The sequence below is a fragment of the Ictidomys tridecemlineatus genome, chromosome X (assembly GCF_052094955.1).
Source record: "Ictidomys tridecemlineatus isolate mIctTri1 chromosome X, mIctTri1.hap1, whole genome shotgun sequence".
In the NCBI taxonomy this organism is placed as follows: domain Eukaryota; kingdom Metazoa; phylum Chordata; class Mammalia; order Rodentia; family Sciuridae; genus Ictidomys; species Ictidomys tridecemlineatus.
This window is the reverse complement of record NC_135493.1, coordinates 30402725-30427693: the sequence shown is the minus strand read 5'-3', so window position 1 is coordinate 30427693 and position 24969 is coordinate 30402725. Positions and strand designations below refer to the sequence as shown.

At 40.6% G+C, this 24969-nt stretch overlaps 1 protein-coding gene across 1 annotated transcript; it reads left to right on the top strand.

The window, feature by feature from the left end:
• Window positions 1–14563: 14563 nt before the first annotated feature.
• On the top strand, window positions 14564–17532 carry Slc25a5 (solute carrier family 25 member 5). Its single transcript, XM_005319381.5, has 4 exons — window positions 14564–14772; window positions 15759–16245; window positions 16468–16608; window positions 17111–17532. The coding sequence occupies exons 1-4, from the start codon at window positions 14662–14664 to the stop codon at window positions 17266–17268; spliced, it is 897 nt and encodes a 298-aa protein (XP_005319438.1). The 5' UTR covers window positions 14564–14661; the 3' UTR covers window positions 17269–17532.
• The last annotated feature ends 7437 nt before the right edge of the window (window positions 17533–24969 follow it).

Sequence of the window (24969 nt, the reverse complement as noted above, 5' to 3'; positions counted from 1 at the left end):
ATGACCAGGGCTCAACTCACTGCTGGCCTTGAAGACAAAGATACCTGGGAACCAAAGAATGGAGAAGGACTCTAGAAGATGAGAATGAACTTCAGCTGGCAGCCAGTAGGGAAAGGAGGACTTCAGTCCCATGACCACAAAGAACTGAATCCAGTCAATAAGCCGAATGAGGTAGGAAATGGATTTTCATGTGGATCTTCCAGAAAGAAAAGGAACACAGCCCAGCCAAAACCTTGATTCTGACTCAGTGAGACCCATGTCAGACTTATGACTTACAAAATGATAAAATAGCAAATCTGTGTTGTTTAAGCCATGGAGTTAGTGATAATTTTGTTAAAGAAGTAATAGGAAACTAATATGCCAGAACATTGTTGATAATTATTTCAAAATAGGAGAAGTCTGTAGTTCAGGTAAAAATGATGGTTGGAGATAGAAATTTGGGTGTCATCAGCAGATAGATGGCATTTAAAGTGAAGGGACTGAATGAGACCATCGAAGGAGTAGATGGGAAGAAACTCAAAGATAGAAATAAGAAATGACATGGAGAAGATGGCAGCTAAAGAAAGGCCTCAAGATATGGAAGAAATAGAACAATTGTACCCTGCTGTTGGGAATGTAAAATGATACAATCACTCTGGAAAAAATGGAAAGTTCCTCAACTGGTTTAATATATTGTTACCATATGACCTAGCAATTCCACTCTTAGGTTTGTAGCCCAGAAATGAAAATCTATGTTCACACAAAAACTTACATAGGAATGTTTATAGCAGCAACACTCATGATAGGCAAAAAGTAGAAATAACCCAATGTCCTGATGAACAGATAAAATGTGGTATATCCCTACAATGCAATACTGCTTAGCAAAAGGAAAGAACTGTTAATACATACAATGTCATAGATGAATTTTAAAATAATAATAATACATCAAGAGAAGTGAGACCACAAAAACTATATGATTAATATAAAATGAAACCATATGATTCCATTTATATGAAATTCTAGAAAATGCAAACTAATCTAGAATGACAGAAAGCTGAACTATGGTTGTGTTGGGGTAGAGGGATTACCAAGGGGCATGTTCAGTTTGAAGGGGTTGATGGACAGGTTCACTATATTCACTGCTATGATAATTTTGCAGGTATACACATATGTAAAAACATTATCAAAGTGTATACTTCAAATATGTACAATTCTTTTGCATGATAATTATTTGGGAGGGGCAGTTTTGGGGGATTGAACTCAAGGGTGCTTAACCACTGAGTCACATCCCCAGCCCTTTTTAATTTTTTTATTTTGAGATAGGGTCCAACTAAGTTGCTTAGGGCCTCCCTAAGTTTCTGAGGCTGGCTTTGAACTTGCAGTCCTCCTGCCTCAGCCACTGGGATTATATGCATGCACCAGCTACTTGCATGACAATTATACCTCAGTAAGATTCATTTTGTTTCTTCTAAGCATTTACCCCAGGGCTGAAATCTGTAAATGCTTTCTAAGCCTGCCAGAAATAAAGTCTCTCTAAGCACTGAGGGTAAAAGAAAAATGTGCTTCCAAGACTATGCTGAGGAGTTTAGGTTTGATCCAGTAAGCAAAAGGGAGCCATTAGGTTCTTGAGTAACAGTTGATGTGATAAAAAGTGGGCATGGCAGGAACATTCCAGAAGCTGAAGCAGTGAGAGACTAGACACACACACAAAAAAAAATGATCCACAAATTATATACATGGATTTTTCCCCAGTAATTACACTATGAATTAATCTTCCACATTGGAAACATAAGCCAGGTCTGAAAGAAATGAGAGTACTTTTTTCTGAGCGCCTCATAGAAATTCAAATCCTTTGGCCTCTGATAGGGTTGCCAAAGTACCTTTGGGCTACAATGAAGAACTGGGTTACCACCCTACTTAAGCAGGGTTGAGTGAACTGTTCACTAAAATTTAGAGATGGTCAAACCTAAGTAAGGTAGCACTTTTCTTAATAGTAATAAAATCAAACATGTATTGAATACATACTGTGTATCAGGCTCTGTTCTATATATACATTATTGCTTATTATTGTTACTTGTTCGAACAGTCTTTTGAGGTGTAGATACTATTATCATTTTTGTTTAATACCTGAAAAAAACTGAAGTTTAAAGAGGAAAAGCAACATAGCTCAAGGCCTGACAGCTAGGAACATGGCAGAGCCCAAATTTGAATTCAAGCAGTTTGGCTCCAGAGTCTACCCTCTTAACCACTGGGATAACTTTTCTCATTTTGCCCCGTATGCTGGGACCCAGATGTTTGAACCCATTCAATCTTATAATATATATATTTATTTTGAGACAGAGTCCCACTAAGTTGCTTAGGGCCTCCCTAAGGCGCAGTGGCCTGTAATCCCAAGTGGCTCGAAGGCTGAGGCAGGAGGATCATGAATTCAAAGCCAGTCTCTGCAAAAGCAAAGCACTAAGCAATTTAGTGAGACCCTGTCTCTAAATAAAATACAAAATAGGTGAATTGTAATGCATTCTGCTGTCATATATAACAAATTAGAATAAAAAGTTTAAAAAAAGAAAAAGGATGTACTACTAACTGCCTTCTGAAAATCAGCTTACATTTTTAGGAAGACAAAGAAGAGGTTATTGCATTTGTTCCTTTTGCTTTTGCTTTTTACTATGAATAAGGAAGGAAAACAAAAAGGCAGGCAGGTGCTTCAACCGCAACATCTGAGATCTGGATTTAATTCTGAAAGGATTTTTTAGACCTATCAGTTAAATATCAAGATATTTTACTGGGTGAAATTGTTATAGTCTCAAATGGCAGCATTTTAAGAAAAGCCTGAGTAAATCATTAGAAAACAACTATTCACTTTTAATTTACAAATGCATATTTTTTAAAAAATTATGGACCTAGCTCTGTATGGGTACTATGAATTGAAATATATTCTGCTGTCATGTATAACAAATTAGAATAAATAAATAAATTTAAAGTTTAAAAAAGAACATACATAATACAATTCTTCAAAAGAATGCAGTAACCTTTATATTGCTTACTGGTTCAATAACTTTTCAGTGCCTCTGCAAATGCAAAATACTTCTTTGATAAAATGCAGCAGATTCAGGAAAAAAAATTCAAAACAGGGCTGGGGATGTGGCTCAGTGGTCAAGTGCCACTGAGTTCAATCCCCAGTACCCACCCCACCCTCCCCATCAAAAAAAACTATAGAGCCATATAATCATAGAACTGGAAGGCCTGTAGACCTCCCTTCCCAACCAACACAGCAATCCCCTCCACAGTGTCCATATTAAGTGGCTAGTCTACCTCAAATTTTAGCACAGGATTGGGAAGTGCACCACATCACACAGCAACATATTTGACCTTGAAATACCTCATATTTTAGAAAGTAATTTCTTGTCAAGCTGAAATCTACCTTCAAATCTACCTTCATGAAGCTTCTACCATTTAGTCCCCCTGAGCTGTCCACCCAACATTCAGCCCTTTGGGGCATTACCAATTCACAGACAAGATCCCTCCCCCCCCCCAGTTCTTTATCTCATACACACTACAATTAAGTTCTACTTCTTTATCCTTAAATGTCTTGCACTAAATATAGCATTAGAACACTTTATTGCAGTTCTTCCCATTTTATGAGCCTGAGTATATTCTGGACTTTTGTCCTTATGATTCAGTTCCTGGAGATTTGTGATACTCTGGTCTTTGTACTAGGAAGCCTAGTCCTCCTTCTGTCATCTTTACATGTACTTATAAAATGTGAGCTCATCAGAGAATAATCTATATGGATCCTGTAGTTTATTAGATATCTCTCCTGTTTAATTTCTCACTGGAATTTCACTAAATTGTGCAGATCTATATTTTGTTTTTGGATCCCCCTCCCTCTTGAATTTTCCTTTTTGGTATCTGAACAGGATATCACACTTACTTTTTCTCTGAGCTCTACACACACACACACACACACACACACACACACACACATACACACACACGCCAATTAACCTATGTGACCAATTCTTTTGCTTAACAGATCCAGATGGCATGGTCACTTTCCCCAAGATTCCTGTCACTTTCACTTTGCTAACCAGATCTTTCTTATTGGTTGTTTTAAGCCCAGTTTAGCAATGTATTCATTATTTCTCATTTGTGTGCAAACTGGAATTATCAGGAAGAGAGTCACAAACTTGCCAGATATGCTGCCATCAGAATAGTGAAACTGGGCTGGGGGTATAGCTCAGTTGGTAGAGTGCTTGTCTTGCATGCATAAGGCCCTGAGTTCAATCCCCAACACCACCAAAACAAAAAACAAACAAAAAAATGAAACTTCCAGCAGATATTCAGATGGTCCATGTTTGTGATAATTTCTTGCTTCTATCATAATTTTATAAATTCTTCATATCTTTTTTATCTACCTAAGCAGTACCTCTTATATACCTTCACAACTAAAATCACTTTCATTTCTCCTTTTCATTCTTGATGAACACATTTACCCTCCAGCCAATGAATTACTAGCTATTCCTTCTTGTGGGTGCGTGCGTGTGTATGTGTGTGTGTGTGTGTGTGTGTGTGTGTGTTGCTAGGGATTAAACCCAGGGCCTTGTACATGGGAGGCAAGCACTCTACCAACTGAGCTATATCCCCAGCCCTGGCTATACCTTCTTGATAAATTATTGCTCTCCTCTCCTCCTACATGGAATCTCTCTGAACCAGATTTATTCTTCCTTTTCCAGATGTCAGCCGTAAGTCCCATTCTATGGAAACTGAACAATACCTTTAAAATTGTGTTTTCCTGCTTGTATTAAAATTTTACATTCACTTTATTACCCATATTCTGGGTGTTGGTACATGTATATCTAAGTCCCTTGTCTTGCTTCTGAGCCTCTTCCTTGTTTTTTTCATGAGAATTACTAGGCACTGCCTTAGCTTTAGTTCTTCTTATTCTTTTTTTTATTTGTCTTGTATTCTATATAGCTCCAAGAAACAAAATAGTTACTAACACAGTCCCTACCATGTCTCACTAGAGAAATGAGATTTTAATGAATTGGTCAGCTATATATAAACAACATTATTCTTACCATCAATATTATTTTCTATTCCGCTGAGCTCTCTTAGTTTGTTTGTTTCAACTTTCAGACTTACAATAATGTTGCAAAAAATTGTGCAAAGATACATCTGACAAGAGGTTGATATTCAGAATATATAAGAAACTCCACTGTAGGGTGACTATAGGTAACAATGTACATTTCAAAAAACTAGAAGAAAAGATTTTGAAAGCTTTCATTATAAAGAAAAGGTAAATGGCCAGGTACAGTGGTACATGTCTGTAGTACCAGCTACTCATGAGTTTGAGGCAGGAGGATTGCAAATTTGAAGCCACCTTTCACAACTTAGTGAGACTCTGTGTCAAAAAAAAAAAAAAGGTAGGGATGTAGCTCAGTGGTAAAAACACCCCAGAGTTCAATCCCTAGTAACAGAAAAAAAAGAAAAAAAAATTATGAAGTTTTCAGATGTATTTAACTCTATAAATGTTACACGATGTAGCCAGGTGCAGTGGCGATTGCCTGTAATCCCAGCATCTTGGGAGGCTGAGGCAGGAGGATTGCAACTTCAAAGTCAGCCTCAGCAAAAAGTGAGGTGCTAAGCAACTCAGTGAGATCCTGTTTCTAAATAAAATACAAAATAGGGCTGGGGATGTGGCTTAGTGGTTGAGTGCCTCTGAGTTCAATCCCTGATACCTGCCCCCCCCCCCAAAAGTTATACAATGTATGCATGTATCAAAACATTACATAGTATCCCATTAATATGTAGTATTTTTCTTTTTATGTATCAGTTAAAAATAAAGTTTAATTTTAAAAATTACAAAGAGTCTGGAGGTCTTTTCATTGGGCACAGCCGACACTACCTCCAATGCTACCTCTGAGGTCACTGCTGCTGATGCCAGGAGGTGTCTTCTCCAATCAGCTGCAGCCTGCACCACTACAGTCTTCACAGCTGCCTCTGATACTGCTTCTGCCACCCCGAGGTTGCCTGGAGGTCTTCTTTCTGGGTACTGCTGCCCATGCAGTTGCAGCCACCTGCTGCATCCCCCAGAGATCATCTGGGTGACGCTGCCTCCACAGCTACAGTTGCAGCCACCACTGCAGACACCATTGCAGTACTGCTGCTGCTGACCTGCTGCCACCAACCACCAGCACTACCACTGCTATCATTGCCTAGAGGACCACTGCGGGGAAGACTCCAGGATTGGTTGCAAGTGGCTTCACCCATCTTGGGGGACTAACCAGGGCCTGGGGCCAGAGTGCCAGCAGGTTTACCACTGCAACAGCATCTGTCTGGGGACTACAGTCAGGACCTGCAAGCCCAGTGTGGGGGTGTCTGTGGGTTTGAAGACACCTGGGGTCTTCCTGCTAGGAGTGCTGGTGGCCTCTGTCTTGCTGCTGCATCTCAGGGTTGCTCCTTTGCATGAGTGTATCCTTGGTGGTCTCTCTGCAAGAAAGAGCAGCATTGAGATCTTGGGATTGCAGTGTGGCTGGGCCTGAGGTATCTGAAGCCCATATTGGTGGGATAGTTACTGGGTCTTTGAGGGCAGTTCTGGGCCTGGTGCTCCCATGAGATCTCAGAGACAGGGCTGAGAAACTTTTGAATGCTGATGGATACAGTTCAACATTCCATTGAGATGTATTTTTATTTTATTTTTCCATTCTCTAACATCACTACCATATTTGGATTAGAGTGTTTTTTATGCATCAGTGTATGGAGGACAATGATATATGAATGGTGTTTTGCATTTTTGTTATATTTGTATATTTTTAATTTTTTTCTTTGTTCATATTTTTCTTATCACTTGTCTGTTTTCTTGGATTCTCTTTCCAACTTTTCTCCAACCCACAGCCAATCTCTGTTGGCTCCTCTTCTACTCTTCCTGTGAATCTTTGCTTCTAGCTTCTTTCTTCCTCCTTTGTGAAAACTGCATACTATCCTACTTCTGTTTTCTTGTCCACCATTCGAAATTGTAAATCACTTTAGAAAATTTTCTGTTTATACTAAAATTATTGAACTCATCATTTTGGTTTAATGCAAGAAAGTAGTAGATGCCTTAGTGGGAGCTATTAGGTTTAAGGCTATATATTGTTTATACTGGGTGCTATTGGTATTGGTCTCATCACTAAAGGTGAGGTGCTGGAAACCTTCAGGGACACTACAGGTCTACAGGGTAGAATTTGTGCTGCCTTAGATCCATACTGCTAGATGGCAAAACATACAAGCAACATAAAAAAAAAAAGGAATAAGACACCCCAAACAAACCAAGATGTTCTAACTACAGAAGCCACTGATCACACAGTAGAAGAAATGTCCAAGAAGGAGTTCAGAATGTACATAGTTAAATTGATCTTTGAATTAAAGGATAGTATAAGGAGTGAAATCAAAGAAAAAATATAGGAAGTGAAAGATCGCTTCAATAAAGAATTAGAGATTGTGGGAAAAAAACCCAGAAATCCTCAAAATGAAGGAATCAATAAACCAGATTATAAATTCAATAGAAAGCATCACCAACAGAGAGACCACTTGGAAGATAGAACCTCAGACAATGAAGACAAAATACATAATCCTGAAAGTAGAGTCAAACATGCAGAGAAGATAATAAGAAACCATGAATAGAACATCCAAGTATTATGGGTTAACATAAAAAGACCAAATGTAAGAGTTATCAGAACAGATGAAGGAGCAGCGATATAAACCAAAGGAATACACAATCTTTTCAATGATATAATAGCAGAAAATTTCCCAAACCTAAAGAATAGAATGGAAAATCAAATATAAGAGGCTTGCAGGACCCCAAATGTACAAAATTACAGAAGACCAACACCAAGACATGTTATAATGAGAATGACTAACACAGAGAATACTCTTTTTTAATATTTTTTTAAAGAGAGAAAAATTTTTAATATTTATTTTTTAGTTTTTGGTGGACACAACATCTTTATTTTATTTTTATGTGGTGCTGAGGAATGAACCCAGAGCCTCATGCATGCCAGGCGAGTGCGCTACCACTTAAGCCACATCCCCAGCCCAAGATATACTCTTAAAAAGGCTTTGAGAGAAAAAAATAAAATTACATATAGGGGGAAACCAATTAACATCTCAACAGATTTCTCAACCCAGACCTTCAAAGCTAGGAGGTCCTGGAATAATATATTTCAAGCTCTGAAAGAAAATGGATGACAACTGAGAATTTTATATCCAGCAAAATTAAGTTTCAGATTTGAAGATGAAATTAAAATATTCCATGATAAAAAAAATTAAAAGAATTCACAACTAGAAAGCCCACACTACGGAACATTCTCAACAAAATATTCCATGAGGATAAAAAGGGAAAAAAAGTAAAAACCAGCAAAGGGAGCATCCACACTGAAGAAACATTTAACCAAAGGAGAAACTAAGTCAAATTAAAAGCCAGGAATAAATCACAATGACAGGGAATGCAAATCATATCTCAATAATAACCTTGGATGTTAAGGGCCTAAACTCATCAATCAAAAGACACATGCTGGCAGATTGGATTAAAAAGCAAGGCCCAACAATATGCTGTCTTCAAGAGACTCACCTCATGGGCAAAGACATCCACAGGCTGAAAGTGAAAGGATGAGAAAAAAAACTTATCACATATATGGATCATGTAAACAAGCAAGGGTTTCCATTCTCATCTCAGATAAAGTAGATTTTAAACCAAAGTTAATCAGAAGAGACAAAGAAGGACATTTCATACTTCTTAAGGGAAGTATATATCAGCAGGATATAACAATTATAAATATTTATGTCCCAAACAATGGAACATCTACATACATCAAACAAACCCTTCTCAATTTTTAGAATCAAATAGACCCCAACACAATAACACTGGGTGACTTTAACACACATCTCTCACTACAGGATAGATCTTCCAAACAAAAACTAAATAAAGAAAGTATAGAACTAAATAATACAATCAATAATTTAGACTTAACAGACAACTATAGAATATTTCATCCTTCAATAAGTGAATATACTTTCTTCTCAGAAGCACATGGCTCCTTCTCTAAAATAGACCATATCTAATGCCACAAAGCAACTCTTAGTAAATACAAAAAACAGAGATAATACCCTGCATTCTATCAGACCACAATGGAATGAAATTAGAAATCAACAATAAAGTAAAAAAATAGAAGTTACTCTAACAAATGTAAACTAAATAATAAAATATTGAATGATGAATGGATAGTAGAAGAAATCAGGGAAAAAATTCTTAGAGGTAAATGAGAACACTGATACAACATTTCAAAATCTCTGGAACACTATAAAGGCAGTACTAAGAGGAAAGTTTATTGCACCTAGCACATTCATTAAAATAATAAAAAGTCAACAAATAAATGTCCTAACACTACATCTCAAAGCCCTAGAAAAAGAAAAACAAATTAACGCCAAAAGCAGTAGAAGACAGGAAATAATTAAAATCAGAGCTAAAATTTAAAAAAATTGACAAAATTGACAAAACAAAAAGTTTGGTCTTTGAAAAACTAAATAAAATAGATAAACCCCTGGGCTTGCTAATGAAGAGAAAAGGAGACAAAACTCAAATTACTAAAATAGAAGACAAAGAAGAAAATATCACAACAGACATACTACCAAAAGTGTTATACAGATTTAATGCAATTCCTATTAAAATCCCAATGACATTCTTCATAGAAATAGAAAAAGCAATCAAGAAATTTATTTGGAAAAATAAGAGATCCAGAATAGCCAAAGCAATCCTTAGCAAGAAAAGTGAAACAGGAGGTATCATAATACCAGACTTTAAACTATACAGAGCTATAGTAACAAAAACAGCATGGTGTTAGTACCAAAATAGATATATATACCAATGGTACAGAATAGAGGACAGAGAGACAAACCCACATAGATACAGTTATTTCATACTAGACAGTGGTGCTAAAAACATTCACGGGAGAAAAGAGCCTACTCAACAAGTGGTGGCAGCAAAACTGGAAATTCATATGTAGCAATATGAAATTAAACCTCTGTCTCTTACCCTGTACAAAAATCAACCCCAAGTAGATCAAAGACTTAGGCACTAGAACAGAGACCCTGTGCCTAATAAAAGAAAAAGTAGGCCCAAATCCTCACCATGTGGGCCTAGGATCTTCCTCACAACAAGACCCCTAAAGCACAAGAAGTAAAACCAAGGATCAATAAATGGGATGGATTCAAATTTAAAAGCTTCTTCTCAGCAAAGGAAAGAATCAATAATGTGAGAAGAGAGCCTACAGATTGGGAGAAAATCTTCACACATGCACCTCCGATAAAACATTAATCTCTAGGATATATAAAGAACTAGGATATATAGAGAACTCAAAAAACTTAGCACCAAAAAAACAAATAACCCAATCAATAAATGGGCTAAGGAACTGAACAGAAACTTCACAGAAGAAAAAAAATAGTCGATCAACAAATATATGAAAAAGTATTCAACATCTCTGGCAATTAGAGAAATGCAAATCAAAACTACATTAAGATTTCATCTCACTCCAGTCAGAATAGTGATCATCAAGAATACAGGCAACAATAAATGTTGGCAAGGACATGGGGGAAAATGTACACTCATACATTGCTTGTAGGACTTCAAATTAGTATAACCACTCTGGAAAGCAGTATGGAGATTCCTCAGAAAACTTGGAATGGAACCACCATTTGACCCAGCTATCCCACTGCTCGGTTTATACCCAAAGGCCTTAAAACCAGCATACTACACTGATGCAGCCACATCGATGTTTATAGCAGCTCAATTCACAATAGCTAAACTATGGAACCAACCTAGGTGTCCTTCAATAGATGAGTGGATAAAGAAAATGTGGTGTATATATTCAATGGAATGTTACTCAGCTTTAAAGAGGAATAAAATTATGGCTTTTGCCACTAAATGGATGGGGTTGGAGAATATCAAGCTAAGTTAAATAAGCCCATCCCCCCCAAAAACAAAGTCCAAATGTTTTCTCTAATATGTGGATGCTAATTCACAATAAGAGGGCAGGGCACTAGAGAAGATTAGAGTTACCTTAGGTTAGATAGAGGGAAGTGAAGGGAGGGGAGGAGAGGGGATGTGGGATAGGAAAGATAGTAGAACCAAACAGACATTATTACTTTATATGTATATGTGACTGCATGACCAAGGTGATTCTATAACACGTACACAAAGAAAAATGAGAAATTATATCCGATCTATGTATGATATATCAAAGAGCATAAATGCATTCTATTTGTCATGTATAACTAATTAAAACAAATTTAAATTTTTTTAAAAAAAATCAGTACAAAGAGCTGGGCATGGTGGTGCATGCACACCTGTAATCCTAGCAACTTGAGAGGCTGAGGCAGGAGGATCACGAGTTCAAAGCCAGCCTCAGCAACTTAGCAAGACCCTAAGCAACTGAGCAAAACTCTTGTCTTAAAATATAAACTAAAAAGAACTGGGGATGTAACTCAGTGGTAAAGCACTCTTGAGTTCAATCCCCCAGTACCAAAAAAAAAAAAAAAAACAACACACACACACACAAAGAATTTCTATATATCCTTTTTTAAAAGGATAATTTTTTAGTTGTTGATGACCTTTAAATTTATATGCAGTGATGAGAATCAAACCCAGGGCCTCAGACATGCTAGGCAAGTGCTCCACCACTGTGCTACAACCCCAGCCCCTCTATATATCCTTTATCCAGCTTTTCTAAATGTTAACATCTTATATAACTACCATAACTAAGAATAGTTGTATTACAATTCTGACCTACAGATATTCAAAATTCACCAACAGTATCACCAATTTCTTTTTTCGTGCCCAGTATCACAAAACACATTAAGTTTTCAGGTCTCAGTCTCTTAATCCTTGACCGTTCCTAAGTCTTTGTCTTTTATGATCTTGACACTTTTAAGAACATCCTGAATCTTGAAGTATACATGGTAATAGGCAACTAGGAGAGCTCTAAATCACTGTGGACTTAGCAAAATTCTAGGTTGTGTCAGGAAGTGGTTTTTAAATGACCTAGATTGTATTTCATCTTCAGTAAAGCTACACTTAGTTACTCATGGACTGAGAAGGGACAAATTCCATGTAATTATTTTATCCTATTGTGTATGCCTGTGTGTGTGTGTATGCGTGTGCGCACGCGCATGTAAAGAGAAAGAGAAAGAGAAAGAAATCTGACAAAACAGTAAATGGGGAAGTGCTTGAAATGGTAAAAGAGCTCTGGAATAGAATAGAGTAGGGGCATGGTGCTGAAAGGGAATAGCAGATGTGGCCAATGAAAGTTCACACACAGAAAAGGGGTTTATTAGTATTAGTGGGGTATATCAAGGAGCAATTAACATTTGAATAAAATGCATTACTTCAGATGTCAGGGGTTCAAACTAGAAAGGTTTTAAATTTTATTATGAAATGCATTATAAAACCATCTCCCTCCAAATAAAACCCTCTATAGGATTGTGCTTTAGCTGTTACTTCTCTTACCAGAAGTAAAAGTGACTGTGGCTTTCAGAGAATATACCCTATCATTTTCTAACACTGTACAGCCAGGTCATTTCTGTATCCTACTGCATTACTGTCATAATCAGCTAATGAAAAGCACTCAGCCTCTCACTAACACAGGTCAAAGATTTCCCCTAGAATCACCAAGCCTTATTCAAAATTGCTCCTTTGAACACCTGCTGTTTGCACCCATCACTTTGGGTTGCTAGGGTTCTTGGGAAGACTAACAAATTACAGAGTATATTTGTAGAAGAGCCTGACAATCCTGGAGGAACTGTAGAATTTGGTCCTCTAGTGGGCAGATTTGGAGAAGGTGGGAGAGGGCAGGGGAGGAAAATGAGGGAATATGCTACTATGTCTTCAGTGAGCACAGGCCTGCTGGTGTTCTGCCCTTGAGAATTCTGAAAGTCTGGGTACCTAAGGTTCAGCAGCAGTTGCTGTTTTTAAAAGTTGTCCTCATCTCTATAAACACTGTTATGATTATTTAGATGTGGGATTTGCAATTACACTATCTGCTGCTGTTCTGAACCTGAGGGAGTGCACTCAAGTTTTTAAGGACATCTGTGGCAAATGCTTACCCAGTGCAGGGATTAAGGGGCTCTGTGAACACTTGTCTATGAACACAATGGCTGCGGGTCTAAGTCTATTGAATCCTCTAAACCTTTGGGGACTTCAGAAATCTACTCAATCCAAGAGCACTTTACTTGGGGTCCAGGGAGTCAAATGTCAACCTAGTTCTTAACCTTCTTAAGCCTGTTAACCTTTCTGGTTACAATCTCTGTATTTGGCTTCTGGCTAAAATCATTTCCTAACCCTCAGCCCAGTCCTTTGAACTCTCCTAGGCCAATTTTCTGAAAAATTTTTGTTAAATTGTATTTGCAAACTGGGGTCTGGGGCATGGTGACAGTGTCCTAGTCCTACTATTCCCCCAATATTATCTGGCTTCACTGGTGCAGCTTCAGGGAAGTGCCAAGTCTAGGGTGAAGTGAATAAGCTATGCACCTTGGTGAGGAACAACTCAGTAATCAAGACGAATTATTTTAATGCACTTTTTTGGTTTTTTTTTAAGTCAAAAGTAATGCTGCCTGGCATGCGGTGCAGTGCAGTGCGGTGTGATGCCATAGGCCTGTATTCCCAGCGGATCAGGAGGCTGAGGCAGGAGGATCACGAGATTAAAGCCAGCCTCAGCAACTTAGCAAGGCGCTAAGCAACTAACTCAGTGAGACCCTGTCTCTAAATAAAATACAAAAATAGGGCTGGGGATGTGGCTCAGTGGTCGAGTGCCCCTGAGGTCAATTCCCCCCAAAAAAGTAATCCAAAAATTCATGATAAGCAAATGATGAAAACTTTAAATAAAGACAGGATCCCCAGGGTGGACTTATGGCTCAGTGGTAGTGCACTTGCCTAGCATGTGTGAGGCACTGGACTCAATTCTCAGCACTGCATATAAATAAATAAATAATAAAAGGTCCATCGGCAACCCAAAAATAAATAAATAAATAAAGGATCCCATCCTGCACTAGTATGACCTTGATTCACTTGTCTCACCGTGATCCCAGTCGGGGGTATCCAGTTAAATTTTATTTACAAAAACAAGTGACCAGCCTACAGGTCGTGGTTTGCCTATATGAAAATTTTTAAATATTGCATTCAATATTATTTATCTTGATTACTGAGTTTTCTTGGTGTCCCGGTAACTACTGTGCCTCTAGGTCTGGCCCCGCTCGCTACAAGGCTTTTTTTCTCTAAGCACACTGTTGACTTCGCCCTTCCTCCCCACTCCTAGGCCTGGCACAGGGTCTAGTGTCTAGGTGATAGGTACTCCCTGAGGCGGCCCCTTCCTCTGGCCCGGTCAGGTGCCGCGGGCTACCCCCGGCGGCGCGGAAGGCGGCGCCTGGCCCGACCTCCAGGGCTCCTCCCCGGGCACGTCGAGCCACTCAGCGGCTCTGCTGCCCTGCGCGCCGGGGCTCGGCGCCCGCCCCTGCCCGCCCCTGACGCCGGCCGCCGGGGCGCCGGCTTCCCCTATATAAACCGGCCATTTGCTTCGCTCCGCCCCAGAGCCCGGAGTCAAAGCCGGTTCTTAATCTCGTCTGGTCCCTTAGTCGCCCGCCTCCTCTTCTTCCAACATGACAGATGCTGCTGTGTCCTTCGCCAAGGACTTCCTGGCTGGTGGAGTGGCCGCGGCCATCTCCAAGACCGCGGTTGCGCCCATCGAGCGGGTCAAGCTGCTGTTGCAGGTATGTCCTGGGATCTCAGGGCCCAACCAGGAAGTTGGGGGTCAGCGCAGAAGGAGGGTGTCCCCAAGAGTGGTGCTGCTAGTTATTTAGACTTGTGGGGAGGTGAGGGCAGGAGTGACCACAGAGCCGAACCAAAAGGGAAACTTGAGGGAGGTGCCTTTAGTGATCAGTAGTTGAGTCTGGGAAGGGGTCGGGGACCAAGGATAGTGAGACCTAGGGATCGGTATTGCCGAGGCAGCGAACTCGCAGGAGGCAATCTGGGAGAGACTGTCACCCCAGGCATGAGGGTCAAGGGCAAAGCCTGAAAGCCGGAGGTAGAAGGAGGAACACCTGTCCTTACCGAAGACCTCAAGGTCGCGGCAAGGAGATAACAGCCTTGCTAAGGCCATGCGGACCGGTCCAGCGGCCGCCTAGCCGGCAACCGCGCTCAAACCTCGCCAGCTTCCGGCCGGCGCCGGGCAGCGCATGTGCCTTGTACGTCCGCCCCCGCGCAGCCGCCGCAGTCCCAGGGCCTGCTCTACTGCGCTGCGCGCTGGTTGGCTCTAGCTCTAGAGGGCGCGCCGGGGCAAGTGGAGGGGTGGTAGCCCACCGGTCACCTATAGGAGAGGAGTAGGGGGGTGGAGCAGGAAGGAAGCAGCGGTAGGCCACAGTCACAAGGTGACTGCGCCCTACGTGGGACTCGCCCTAATGCCTCTGAACCTGAGACTAAGGTAATGACCTTTCTCCCGGGTCTAAAGGTCACGGTTCCACTTGAATGTGCCCCCTCCCCACCCCAAGGGGTGGAGGCTTAATGCCTCTGGTGATGCAGATCCCCTTTACCCTATGAGGGTGGCTGTCATTAAGTAGGGTCCAGCCTGTGTGATGTGAAAGACTAGATTTGGAGAAAGGAAAGCCAACATCGAAGGGTGTTGAACGAAATGATATATGTATGCTCTTCCCTTCTCCATGGTTATAACTGTCCCTGTTGGCCTCCTTCTGTCCTTCAGGTACAACATGCCAGCAAGCAAATCACTGCAGATAAGCAATACAAGGGCATTATAGACTGCGTAGTTCGTATTCCCAAGGAGCAGGGAATCCTGTCCTTCTGGCGTGGTAACCTGGCCAATGTCATCAGATACTTCCCCACCCAGGCTCTCAACTTTGCCTTCAAAGATAAATACAAGCAGATCTTCCTGGGTGGTGTGGACAAGAGGACCCAGTTTTGGCGCTACTTTGCAGGGAACCTGGCATCAGGTGGTGCCGCAGGGGCCACATCCTTGTGTTTTGTGTATCCTCTTGATTTTGCCCGAACCCGCCTAGCAGCCGATGTGGGGAAAGCCGGAGCCGAAAGGGAATTCAAAGGCCTCGGTGACTGCCTGGTTAAGATCTACAAATCTGATGGGATTAAGGGCCTGTACCAGGGCTTTAATGTGTCTGTGCAGGGTATTATCATCTACCGAGCTGCCTACTTTGGTATCTATGACACTGCAAAGGGTAAGTTTGCTCTGTGTTTTGAAGCTGTGTTCTTATGAGACAGTTCAAAAGACCATTATGCCAACCTAATAGTCCAGGGGCCAGAGATTTGGTTTTTAATTGCTGAGGCAAGCCAAACTCCTCCCTTTCAACACTCATGAACAGATTAAATATTTGGAGGGTATGGAAAATAGGTCAGTAAAACCCTGCCTTTTGATAAAAGTGCCTCTTTTCTATTCCCAGGAATGCTTCCGGATCCCAAGAATACTCACATCTTCATCAGCTGGATGATTGCACAGTCTGTCACTGCTGTTGCTGGGTTGACTTCCTATCCATTTGATACTGTTCGCCGCCGCATGATGATGCAGTCAGGGCGCAAAGGAAGTAAGTTGCACTTGAGCAGAAAATAAAGTCATGGGCATGGGAAAACTGTAGTCACAAACTAGTGATGCCTTCCTTTAAAAATGGCAGTGTGTTCAGGCCAAGGGGTGGGGCTGATAGCAGCTGTGTAGCATCTGGCTGCTACACAGCTGCCTGTGAGCAGGCCCTTTAGATGCCTATGAATGAGGGTGCTTAAATGGTATTAGAGGTTAAGACCGGTGGGTAGTCTACACATGCTTGTTGTTCTCCAATCACAGCATTAATATTTCAGTATTGCCTGTGCTCATGTGCAAATGTTGAGTTCTAAACTGATATTAGGGGTTGGGGTGTAATAGCTCAGTGGTAGAGCACTTGATTGAGACCCTGGGTTTATTAGCTCCCCAGCACTGCAAATAAGCAAAAAACTGGCATTAGTTCTTACAGCTGGGGCTGTGTTTTATTTAGTCTAGTGAATTTTAGGGCTTTGATTGGCTTGGGTCTCTAACTGTGTTTTTATTCTTTGCAGCTGACATCATGTATACAGGCACGATTGACTGCTGGAGGAAAATTGCCCGTGATGAAGGAGGCAAAGCTTTTTTCAAGGGTGCATGGTCCAATGTTCTCAGAGGCATGGGTGGTGCTTTTGTACTTGTCTTGTACGATGAAATCAAGAAATTCACATAAGTTATTTCCTAAGTTTTTCCCTGCCTGTGAACAGGCATGTTGTATTATATAACATATCAAGCATTCTGGACAGACTCTTGGCTGTTTATCAGTGGCAACTATTTGCTGGTTGAAAATGGGAAGCAATAATATTCATCTGACCAGTTTTCTCTTAAAGCCATTTCCATGATAATGATGACAATAATGATGGGACTCAATTATATTTTTTATTTCAGTCACTCCTGATAAATAACAAATTTGAAGAAATAAAAGTATCTAAAAACAGTTCTGTTTTGTTTGCTGTTTCTTTTCATATTAAAAATAAACTTTGCAGGCTGGAGTTGTGGCTAAGTGGAAGAGCATTTGCCTAGCATGTGCAAGGCCCTGGGTTCAATCCTTAGCAGTGCATAAAAATATATTTAAAATATATAGATATACTTCACATTTGAGTAAGTACTACATTTAGGTAAATGCTGCAGTGTGTCCTGAGATGAACTTTAGTAAATCCATGGCTAATAGTACAAAGAAGAACTTAGTTGTATGACCTGTCAACATTCCAAGTACATTAGCAAAATGAAATCTGATCCCAGTGTATCCAAAATACATTGGTCCATTTCCTATGGACTGATAACAGCTGAATAACTTCCAGAAAGGACCCTAGACTCACTTTGCCCAGTCCTTTGGATAGTAATCAAGAACTATAAGTTGAATTGTTCACTTTTAAATAGTTTGTTGTGTTTAAACAACAAACTTAAAAACTCATTTAAAAGAGATTTCAGAACATAAGGTAATGGTTGTTAACCAGTTTTCATCTAGTTGCCTTCCTTCATCTTCATCTGGCTCAAACCATTTTTATTTAATCTCATTCAAGGCAGAGGATAAGAGCTGGCACAGTTAAGGTAGTGCTGAGATTGCAGTGCTGTTCAAGATTATGGAGAATGCTATCTCCAACCTTAGAACTCCATTTTACCAAGGGGAAAGTAGCACCTACATTTTGCCTGACATACTAAGTCCATAAATGCAGGACATTCATGTTTCTTTTGGATAAACCCTTATTTGGGAGTCATATGAGAGTGTTAAAATTTCTGTAGCTCCTGATTAGAGTACAGAAATCCAGCAGGTTTTGTATCATGAGATTTGCATGAAGAATAAACCACCTTGTCAAGCCACAACATAAAAAATAGAAAATGAAAGTGGCACAGTACTGTAATCCCAGTAACTGGAGGAGGCAGAAGCAAGAGAATTGCAAGTTCAAGGCCAACCTCAGCAATTTAGTGAGATTCTATTTCAAAATAAAAAATAGAAGGGCTGGGGAGATAGCTCAGTGATAAAGTACCCTGGGTTCAATCCCCAGTAAAAAAGAAAATGATAGGGGCTGGGGATGTGGCTCAAGCGGTAGAGCGCTCGCCTGGCATGCATGTGGCCTGGGTTCGATCCTCAGCACCACATACAAACAAAGATGTTGAGTCCACCGAAAACTAAAAAATAAATAAATATTAAAAAAAAAAAAAGAATAGGTGATTCACATACCGGGGAAAACTCATTCCTGAGGAACACATCCCACACACCGGTTTGTATAAGAGCTATTCACAGATGAATGATAGCACACAATGATGCCTGGGAGATCCTACGGTTTTTGTTGTGTGCCCCAAGCCAAGCATCTGAGTCATAGCTTAGCTTAGCTGTTAAGAACTCTGTTCTGACCACAAAGAGGAGGCTCAGCATTCTCTCCTTCGAGTGAAGATCCTCTTGGTATTTTGCAGCAATTGGCATTTGTCATTGATGATGTGTCTTCTCTTCAGGAAAATAGGAGAAAAATGCCATCTGAGTTGTTCCTAGAGAAAATAATTTTTAAAAATTGTTCTGGTATCAGAGAAGCCTGGGCTAAAAATCTGAACTCTGAACTTTGCCACTTAATTATGCTGTTACACAAGTTACTTAATTTCTCTAAGCCTCAATTTTCCTTATCCATAAAATGAGGGTAATAATGTCTGCCTTAGAGGGTTGTTGCAAAGATCAAATAGTTTATGCAAACCATCTACCAGAGAATATATGTAATAAGCACTCTATAAATAGGAACTATAATTAAGAGGCAGTTTAGATTTCAGGACTCTAGAGTTAGAAGTACCCAGATTTTATTATTTTTTTTATTTATTTTTATTTTTTTTTTATGGTACTGGGGATTGAACCCAGGGGTGCTATACCACTGAGTCACATCCCCATCCCTTTTCATTTTTTATTTTGAGACAAGTTCTCCCTAAGTTGCTGAGGTTGGTCTTGCTATCTCCTGCCTTGGCCTCCTGAGTCACTGGGATTACAGGTGTGTACCATAGTGCCGGATGAAAAGTAACTGAATTTTAATACTAGCTCCACTGCTTACTTAACTGTATGACCTTGGGCAAGTCACTGATTCTCTTGGAGACTCAGTTTCCTCATCTGTGAAATGGGAATATAATAATGTTAGCCATATTTCTCAGAGATACTGTGAGTAAAGTTTGAGTTACAGACAAAAGCATGTTGAGCAGTGTGTATGATGCCTAATACCATTTAGAAAGTGCTCCAACAGGAGGTTTTCTTATAATTTGGCACTCATTTTTGTTGATCTATATTTGCATAGAGTAAAATGGATTAAAAGTTGGGCTGGATGGCACACATCTGTAATCCCAGCTATTTGGGAGGTTGAGGCAGGAGGATTGCAAGTTCAAGGCCAACCCGGACAAACAGCCAGCATCTATCTCATTCAAGCCCACTGTTCTTTTTCTTCCACAGCCTAGACATACTATATTGTGTAGTATTGATATAAAATAAACTTCAGCTTAGGTCTTTTTCAGTTATAGATTTTGTTCCTGAAAGGGGATAAGAGGCTCTCCACTTAGGGCTGCATACACAATGGAAGAGGACCCAAGCCCCCTTTATGGTTATTACAATAGACGTGGGCGCACTGAGCTGGCAGCTATTAAAATAAACCTGGGACCGGGCATTAATGATCAGAAAGCAAGAAGTGGTGTCTCCTACAATTGGGTGGCTGACATAGATGAGGTAGGGGTTTTTGTTGTTGTTCTTGCTATTCTTGTTGTTCAATGATTTTTGAAATTTAATTTAAAGACAAAGTGGTTTTAATCTCTCCAAGCTGTGCAGGATAGTGCTATAGAATTCATTATGTCCATTATGCTCATGCAAACGTTGATGGTACACAATCTTAGCAACACCCTAATTTATGCCGTTGTTTTGTTACTATTCAATGCATAACAGGATCCGTGGAGCCTGATTCCAGGTGAGAGAGCCAGAATACAGGTCAGCTCGTGCACAGCGCTTCCTATTCCGGGGGGCCTCTCCACTCAGTAACTGGAGGCGGTTTGCTGCGGGTGCTCCGGACCACTGCAGAAAGAAACAAGGGGTGTCTTCCCACAGGGGCAGTTTTCGTGGATGGTAAGTGATTTAATCCATTATTTTTGTATTAAAAGAGATGAAAATATGCTAGAGAGTCTATTAATTTAAAGGCATCTTAAAAACATAAACTGCGAAGAGAGTTCTTAAATACAAGGACCTTTTCTGGCACTGTCCCCAGACTCCTGGGGGAACCCATTCAATCTCTTCTGCTGTTGCGGATACTTTGGTGGAAAAAAAATTGTAAGTATTGCTGTACTATATAATGGATTTTCAAGCATGGGTGTTACTGGGGTAAATTCTATTTCTCCTTTGAAGTTTGTGAGCATGTATTTCTATTTGCCTTTTAGGTTTTTAATGCACAGTTAATATCTGTACATAGTAATAAAATGTCAACCAGTAAAGATATCAAATGAAAAGTAAACAGCTCCCCATCCTGCCTTTCCCATCCCTAGTCCCCATTACCTTGTCAAAAGTCACCATTATTAGCAGTGTCTTGTCTATCCATCCCCCTCCTCAAATTAATGCCTGTTGTTGCAAGATGCGGATTTATCAGAATCATATTCTGACCCATTGGATTCAAAATGGCATGATTCTTTGAGAAGAGTGTCAGACTGTTGGGGGACCCGGACTTAGAGATGCTGTCGGAGGCAGAACGACAGGGGAGGGGTAGCTTCTAGACTGGGAGCAAGGATTTCTAAGTGTGGTCCTTTATTAAAATCCTAAACCAGTACTTTCCTTTGGTCTCTGAGTGACCCGTGGGCAAGTCGCTTCTAACATGAGAGCCTTAGTTTCTGATCCGTGAAAGGAGGAATTTGGGGAGAAGGCAAACTCAAAAGTCCCAGTTGAGATATTCTTCAGCTCCATCGTTTTAACATAAAACAGAAACAGTGAAAGGACCGGGATTAGGTGATTTAATCCTTCCAGAGAACATTTTAAAATACCTAACACAATCGTAACTGAATAGTCTCTGACTCAGAGCAGTCATTTACAGATGGCGTGGGTGGGTTGGTGTTGGCAAGTAAAATTACAAATGTAAAGATTTACATTAATTTCAGGACCAAGAAGCTGAGCAACAAAATTACAGCTTGGGTTTGGGTCAAAGGTGATGTGATTTACCTCAAAATAATTAACATCTGTCTTCTCCCAGCCTCATCTTATTATGTGTAATGTGCACTTCTGTATGCAGGTTGAGCTTTATTTGAACAACAAATATTGGATGCTGCAATTTTGGGGCACAAAAATGCCTTGTGTTCCACTCAAAATGTTTGGAGGAGCTTTCCTATCATTTCGGCCATTATTTGCTAGATGTGCAGGTGAACAAGGTCAGACGCGTGGTGCTCTTCTTAGCCAAAGGCTTAAAAGAGCCTTCGGTATCCCAGCAACAAATATAAACACTGTTCAAGTGACAGATTGGGCGGCTGCTTTCACTGGACCCTCTTCAGAGACAAAACTGAGTTAAATTAAAGTTTATTAATCCATGCTTTCTCCATGACTGTCAATGAAGGAGACAGTGGAAGTAGAATCTTATTTTGATAATCAACATCCATCTTGGGGTTTTACTTCTTTGGGCAACTTTTGTGTTGTGGCTTTTGTTGTTATTGTTGTTGTTTGTTTGTTTTGATACAGGGTCTTATTATGTTGCCCAGGCTGGGTTTTTTTTAAATACTTTATTAGTTATTCATGGATCTTTATTTATTTATTTGCTTATATGTGGTGCTGAGACTCGAACCCAGTGCCTCACACATGCTAGGCAAGCGCTCTACCACTGAGCCACAACCCCAGCCCCTCTTTTTTTATTAATTTTTTTTGACGTTGATGGACCTTTATTTCACTCATTTCTTTCTATGTGGTGCTGGGGATGGAACCCTATGACTCACACATGCTAGGCAAGTGCTTTACCCCTAAGCCACAACTCCAGCCCCAAGCAAATTCCTGGGATCAAGTGATGCTCCTGCCTCAGTTCCCCAGTAGCTGGGACTACAGGGATGAACCACCTTTGGGCAATTTTTGTAACCCAGGGAGGAAATTTAACACTGTTGAGATTTAAGGGAACATGACAAATATAACATGACAAATTAGCAATGTTTCACCATCTCTAATGATTTCACTCCCAGAATGGAGATGGTTGTGGCTGCAAAGATATAATGACAGCAGAGTCTCTGCTAAAGAGCTGCCGAGAGACCAACTTCGAGGGTATTGTGTTTGTGGGTGAAAAGGAAACTCTTCTATCTGAATGAGCTACAATGCCAAGCACGTCTGGGGGAGAAGCAAAGACCTCATCTCCTGGGCATGGGCTCCTTCCAAGCTCTGAGAAGGGCCCCAGTGATGCATTCATTTGGTCACATGGTTTGATAAAAGTTTTCAAATGATTACTTGTGTGTTTTTAAAAAGGACACCGCTGGGCATGGTGGTGCACACTTGAAATCCTAGCAACCTCGGGAGGCTGAAGCAGGAGATCCACCAGGCTGAGGCTAGTCTCAGCACTTTAGCTAGACTCTGTCTTAAAAAGTAAAGAGGCTTCAGCTGTAGCTAAGTGGTAGAGCACTTGCCTAGCATGTGTGAGGCACTGGGTTCGATTCTCAGCATCACATAAATAAATTAAAATAAAGCGTTTTTAAAATAATAGAAAGGGGGCTGGGTTTGTGGCTCAGTGGTAGAGTGCTCACCTAGCACATGTGAGGCACTGGGTTCAATCCTCAACATCACATTAAAATAAATAAAATAAAATAAAGATATGGAGGGCTGGGGATGTGGCTCAAGCGGTAGCGCGCTCGCCTGGCATGCGTGCGGCCCGGGTTCGATCCTCAGCACCACATACCAACAAAGATGTTGTGTCTGCCGATAACTAAAAAATAAATATTAAAAAAAAAAATTCTCTCTCTCTCTCTCTCTCCTCTCACTCTCCCTTTAAAAAAAAAAAAATAAAGATATGGAGAGAGAGAGAGAGAGAGAGAGAGAGAGGCGACTAGGGTTGCCCAGCATGGATTACATGCCTGTAATCCCAGAGGCTCAAGAGGCTCAGGCAGAAGGATGGAGAGTTCAAAGTCAGCCTCAGCACCTTAGTTGGGACCCTAAGCAACTTAGCAAGACCCTGACTCTAAATTAAAAATAAATAAATAAATAAGGGCTGGGGATGTGGCTCAGTAGTTAAGTGCCCTTGGGTTCAATCCCTTTTACCAAAAAAAGAAGAAAAGAAAATTTAGAGAACAAAAAAGGGTTAGGATGTAGCTCAGTGGTAAAGTGTCCTGGGTTCAATCCCCAGTACCTAAAAAAAATTTAAAAGTGGGGGGTGTCAAAATCTTACAGATTGATATCTCCACAAAATATGGATCCACTCCTGTTCGTGGAACTGGAATAGAAAAAGGTATTTGGAGTCAGCCATGTACATCAGGACAGAGGCAGACCAAGGTCTAGGGCTTCCCTATCTTTTGATCTTGCCCAGAATAGGGCACACTGCTCTTCATCTTTCTGTACGGGACTGCATCCTGAGAAACTTTTGTTTAAAAAAAAAAAAAAAAGGTTTCATTTTACTTAACTGCCTCATGCCTCAGTTTCACCTATCTGGAATATGAAGAAAACTATAGTATCTACCTCATAGTATTACATACACGGCAGCACAATATCCTGCCCAGGGAGGAAGAGGTAAGGCTATAATATTTTCCACTCCAGAAATACTCAAGAGTTAAATTGTAGGAAAATAGGTTTTATTCAAAGCCAGCTTTGAAGCAAGATGGAAGAAACTTAATTGTTTCAAAAATTCCATCTTGGAAATCCCTGAAAATTGGCAGAACTTTTAAAGGAGAAGAGGCAGGGGAGAGGAGCTAGCAGCAGTTTAGTGAGACAAAAGGCCAGGAAATGTACATATGCAGATTTAGTTAGCCTGCAGTTAGACTGGCCTGAATGGGCAATCTTAGCTCTCAATTTCTTTGGTGCCTGTCAGGATTTGGAGTGGAAGCCCCTCCAGCTCCCACTCTCAGTGGGGGAACTTTTGTTCCCAATTATGAGGGAGGGAACCAATTCAGTCGGTTTCCATAGGAATCGGTGAAGATTAAAGGGATTTGGGGGGTACTGGGGATGGAACACCCCCCACCTTGTACATGCTAAGCAAGCACTCTACCACTGAGCCACACCCCCAGGCCCCAAACTAAAGGCATTAGTATGTATACAGTGCTTGGAACAATACAGGGACCTACTTTAAACAACTTTCTTGTTTGGTTGTTGTTTTTTTGTTTGTTTGTTTTTTGGTGCTGGGGGTGAAGTCCAGGCTCTCGTGCATGCTAAGCCTGCTGTCGACCACTGAGCTACATCCCCAGTCCCCATCTGCAGATTTTC